General features: G+C 35.8%; 1 protein-coding gene across 1 annotated transcript; it reads left to right on the top strand.

The window, feature by feature from the left end:
- Positions 1-1,568: 1,568 nt before the first annotated feature.
- Positions 1,569-4,101, top strand: LOC108740133 (odorant receptor 67c-like). The gene is made up of 4 exons (XM_018474341.1): positions 1,569-1,635; positions 3,338-3,442; positions 3,509-3,664; positions 4,039-4,101. Exons 1-4 carry the CDS (start codon positions 1,624-1,626, stop codon positions 4,099-4,101), a joined length of 336 nt encoding a protein of 111 aa, XP_018329843.1. The 5' UTR covers positions 1,569-1,623.
- The last annotated feature ends 926 nt before the right edge of the window (positions 4,102-5,027 follow it).

Genomic DNA, 5,027 nt, shown 5'->3' with positions numbered 1-5,027 from the left:
ACTTAATAGTGGATTAATATGCAATATTAATTTGAAATCATTTTTTCGATTTTTTATTTACCCACTACAAACTACCTCAAATTAATGAGGGAAAAATTGTTGCTGTTGTCACACCCCCGCCGGGAATCGAACCCGGACCTTTGGATTTACGCATCAATGTTCTACCACTAAACTACGAGAGGTGACAACAGCAACCACGACAAACCGATCTACAAGGTTAATGATCCGTTGATTTTTTATTAACATTGGCGCGTAAAGTCAAAGGTCCCGAGTTCGATTCCCGGCGGGGATGTGGCAACAGCAACAATTTTTCCCTCGTTAATTTGAGGTAGTTTGTAGTGGGTAAATAAAAAATCGAAAAAATGATTTCAAATTAATATTGCAGTTTGTTAAAGTTCTGTTTTTGCAGAAAGTTTATCTGACGGTGTAAAATTGTTGATATAAAAGTTAAAAGAAATGATATCGGTCAAGTGACCACCTCCTGAGATAATGCGCCCTTGTACTCGTTTTACGGCATTTTAAATTGTTGCCAGAAAACATCTAGCTCCAAGTTCGTAGCTTCTCTTTCAACATTGGTTCAACAGTTCAAATCACCAAAACGGGAGATCACACGACCAGGAAATTGGTGTATCAAAGTCTCCATGATCGTCGGAGCCAACAATGCAGTTTCCAGTAGGACGGAGAACCGCTTATACAATTTGGAAATCCAAAGAGATTTTGAAACACTAATTTCCTGGCCATCCATGCTGACCGTGTGATCTCCTGTTTTGACAATTACAACTGGCCAGCTAGATCACATTTTTCGCATTTGCAAGTCTTGAAAATTAATGTTAAAAATAAACAATTGATCATGCAGTAAAACGAGTACAAATGTGTATTTCGGTCGGTGACTTATCAGGGGTGCCTGTGACGTACTGATGAGATCTAATCAGGTCGAAATCGCAATCCATGTTCGGTAATTTCCAGTTTCGACAAATCAGTGAGATTACTGACCAAGAACTTATATTGTTCTTATTCAATCAGATTTTTTAAATCAGTTTACAAGAACATTGTAATGAGATAACCCAACTCGACTCAAATATGATGTTTCGCCGTTTTAGTATGAATAACGTATTTTCAAAATAGAAAACAGTTTAAAAACTAGAAGTACAAAATAAATAGACCTTTAGAAAAAGACATTTATAATAGAAGAAATTCAAATAAATCACATCTATAGTTAATTATCAGTTTATTTTGTAGGGACAATGTCGCTGTTTTACAGTTTTGCTACTTTTGGAACTATTCATTTTATAATTTTAAATAATTTTTTGAAAACTATGCATAAGAGAACAGCCCATAGACTTAAACGAAGGAACAGTACCTTAAGAGGTGAAGAATATAATAAAACAATGAAAGAAGAATTCGAAAAATGCATTATCTATTTGCAAGAAATACTCAGGTTTATATTTCAGTATATGACATTTTATATAATTACTTAAAATTGTTATTATTAGTAAGTCAATGTTCGGTTCGTTAAACCTATATTTATTTTTTAGTTATCGTGATCTGATAGAGAACACATACAGCACCATACTTCTTATTGAAACATTTTGTTCTTGTGTTGCAATTACTGGGTCACTTTCAATGGTAGTCCTTGTAAGTATTGTCACGTACTTAAATACCTCCTCTCATTATTACTACTTTTATTTAACCATTTGCCGTCGAATTAACGCTTCTGTTATTAATTAGTTATGAATTCATCACTACATGCATATTTTGTCGCTCCTTATTTTTCGCTTTGTATTGCCTCGAACTCGTTCTCGTACTAACTACCCTCGATCACGCGACAACTATTTATAGAGACTGACCATATTCTATAATGATACAGTATACACCGTCTAGAAACCTGATCTTCTTTGTAGCCACGTATATCGGGTTGCGTATGCGCACGTGACAGTATCATGCATCGTTTTGTATAGGGTTGTTCGGAAAGTCATTTCGTTTTTTTTTTGTGGAAATGAAAGACAGTTTTCGTATAATAAACAAATACTTTATTAAATTATATATTGACCGTTCTGGTCCAACACCTTTTGCCATCTTTCTGGTAGTAGCATAATTCCACGCTCATAAAATTTTTGGTCTTTGCTGGCAAAAAACTGATCGAGGAGGTTTTTGACCTCCTCATTTGAGGTGAAGGTTTTACCGTCTAAAAAATTTTGGAGTGACCGGAACAAATAATAATCCGATGGTGCCAGGTCTGGAGAATATGGTGGGTGTAGCATTGTATCCCATTCAAGCTGTAAAAGCTTTTGGCGAGTGACCAAACTTGTGTGAGGTCTCGCGTTGTCTTGGTGAAACACTACACCTTTCCTGTTGATTAGTTCTGACCTTTTCTGTTGAAGTGCATCATTCAGTTTGTCCAGCTGATGACAGTAGACTTCCGAATTAATCGTTGTGTTATCCGGTAAAAGCTCAAAAAAAACGATTCCTTTAAAATCCCACCAAACAGACAGCATCACCTTTTTTTGGTGAATATCGGCTTTGGAAATGGTTTGAGCCGGTTCATCTTTTTTGCTCCATGACCTCTTGCGTTTGACGTTGTTGTATACAACCCATTTTTCGTCCCCAGTGATGATGCGCTTCAAAAACGGATCATTTTCGTGACGTTTGAGAAGCGAATCGCAGACGTCAATGCGGCGACACAGATTTCTCTCTGTGAGAACATGGGGAACCCATACATCGAGCTTCGAGGATAATCCCAGGCCTTTCAAGTGGTCATAAACTGTTGAATTTGATAAATTTAACCTCAATCCGATCTCACGTGTTGTTATTCGCCGGTTCACATCAACTAATGCCTTTATCGCGTCTTTATCAGCTTCAACCGGCCTTCCCGAACGTGGTGCATCTTCGACATCAAAATTGCCGGATCGAAATTTAGCGAACCAGTTCTGGCACTGGCGTACTGTCAACACACCTTCTCCATACAGATCAGTCAATTTCTTTCTGGCTTGAACAGCATTTTTACCCTTTCTGTAGTAAAACAGTAAGATATGTCGAAAATGCTGCTTATCGCTCTCCATATTTAAAAGGGCACCAACTAAAAACTATTGCGTAGAATTAATTGGAATTTTTCACACACAAGCTTTGCTATATGAGCTCTCAAAGCATATAAAAATGATACGGCTTAAATGTGAAGTTGGGTGCAAAAGAATACAATTAAATCCTCTGCCGGGAAATTATTTATCAAACAATATTAGTATGCTCCATCACTACTGCACTGTAGACCTATCGTGAATATTCCAATAAACTATGTGATGCGTAATAATAAATAAATAACTGAATATTTTCAATCTTTCAGACTCCCAGAAATGACCCAAAGTTTATATCATATTGTTCGCTTTTTATCGCATGTATGGAGCAAACCTTTTTATTTTGCTACTTCGGAGATCGCTTGACCCAGGAGGTAGGCGGCACATATTGTAAAATAGTATACAATAAATAATAACGAAGTTTTACATACTGTTTACAGGCCGGAAAGGTTCGAGAATCTCTGTACTTTAACAAATGGCTAGATTTAGATAAGTCCTTTAAAAAGTCAATGCTAATCGTCATGACACGTATGTCGAAACCTATTATCATTACAATGGGTAGTATTTCTCCTGTACAGCTTACCACCTTTATTCAGGTAATTAGTCATCTACAGTAAAAATATAGCTTTTTTGATGCAACTTATATAGAGACTATTTCAACCTCCTGATGTGTGCAAAAATCTGAGTATAGTTGCGACTTCTCAAAACGAGCAGCCATTTTATGCAGGGTAATTACAAGCGAATTTCATTGCTGAATAAAATTTGAAACGATAGACAGGTAGACACCTACTCGTTAGTAACTAGTAACATCTATCACGTATTTTTGCAAGTCATAAAAGTTTATTTTCACGATTTGCTGTTTAAATTAACGTCGTTGTTTTGTGTTTCATCTTTTTACGTTACATTTGGGACACCTTACTTACGAAGTACTTGTCTTCTACTTACTTTAATAACTGTTATTTTATTACAGATTGTAAGGGCGGCATATTCTTTTATGGCTCTTCTTCGAAATAACAACGCTGCAAATAAATAGATACTCACTTAGAAGAAACATTGTTGGTTATATTCTCCAATGTTTTGTTGTTCAAAATGTGTTAAAAATGCTGGAATTTATGTTCAAAACCAACGCTTCTTTTATTTTGAATTTAATTCGCACAAAGTTATGAAAAATTCCTTAGAATAAATACAACTTAAAATTTAATTGTGTTTGAAGTTTTACAATTTTTTGTAATACTTACAATTAGTCATATTGTCACACCCACACTTGCCTGTTTCGGTCTCTTCCTTTTTATTTTTAATTTCAAAATGTATTGATGCGGTATTTTCTTCCGTAGAATTTTATTTTTCCAAACGTTTCGCTGTTGTTTTCTGACGGCATCTTCAGTGGTGACTGGGCAGGTGCAGTTACGACTCAGCACCTTCCGAGTCACTACTGAAGTTGCGGTCAGCAAATAACGGCGAAACGTTGAGACAAGTAAAATTCCACGGACCACGGCCAAAAAGCCCGGAAGAAAACACGGCATCGATATACGCCGACCGTGAAAGCCTAAGAACTACAGTTCAAAATCTATTAATATTTTTTTTGCTATTATATAAGTGCTTGTGTCTTTTATCATACGTGTAATAAATAAATAAATAGGTAAAGGTCTAGATGATTGGGGAGATCGAAAGAGGAGGTCTCCCCCACCGCTGTACAATAAAAAGTTCGAGGCGGTCTCATCCCCATAAAAAGTTATGGGGGTTCAAAGTTAATAAATATGCCAATTTCTATACATTTCTAGCCATGCAAATATTTGTATAGTCTTTCTTAAACAATATTAAAAGGTAAAACTAAGGGAAAAATACATAAAAATATTGAGAAAGTTATATAAAACATTATTTAAATATCTTTATCAATAGGGTAGGTTAGGTTAGGTTATCGGGTTTTGTTCAAGTGACCACCCTCTTTCGATCCCCCAC

The sequence above is a fragment of the Agrilus planipennis genome, unplaced genomic scaffold (assembly GCF_000699045.2).
Source record: "Agrilus planipennis isolate EAB-ADULT unplaced genomic scaffold, Apla_2.0 scaffold246, whole genome shotgun sequence".
NCBI lineage: Eukaryota > Metazoa > Arthropoda > Insecta > Coleoptera > Buprestidae > Agrilus > Agrilus planipennis.
This window is presented reverse-complemented; position numbering and strand designations above follow the sequence as displayed.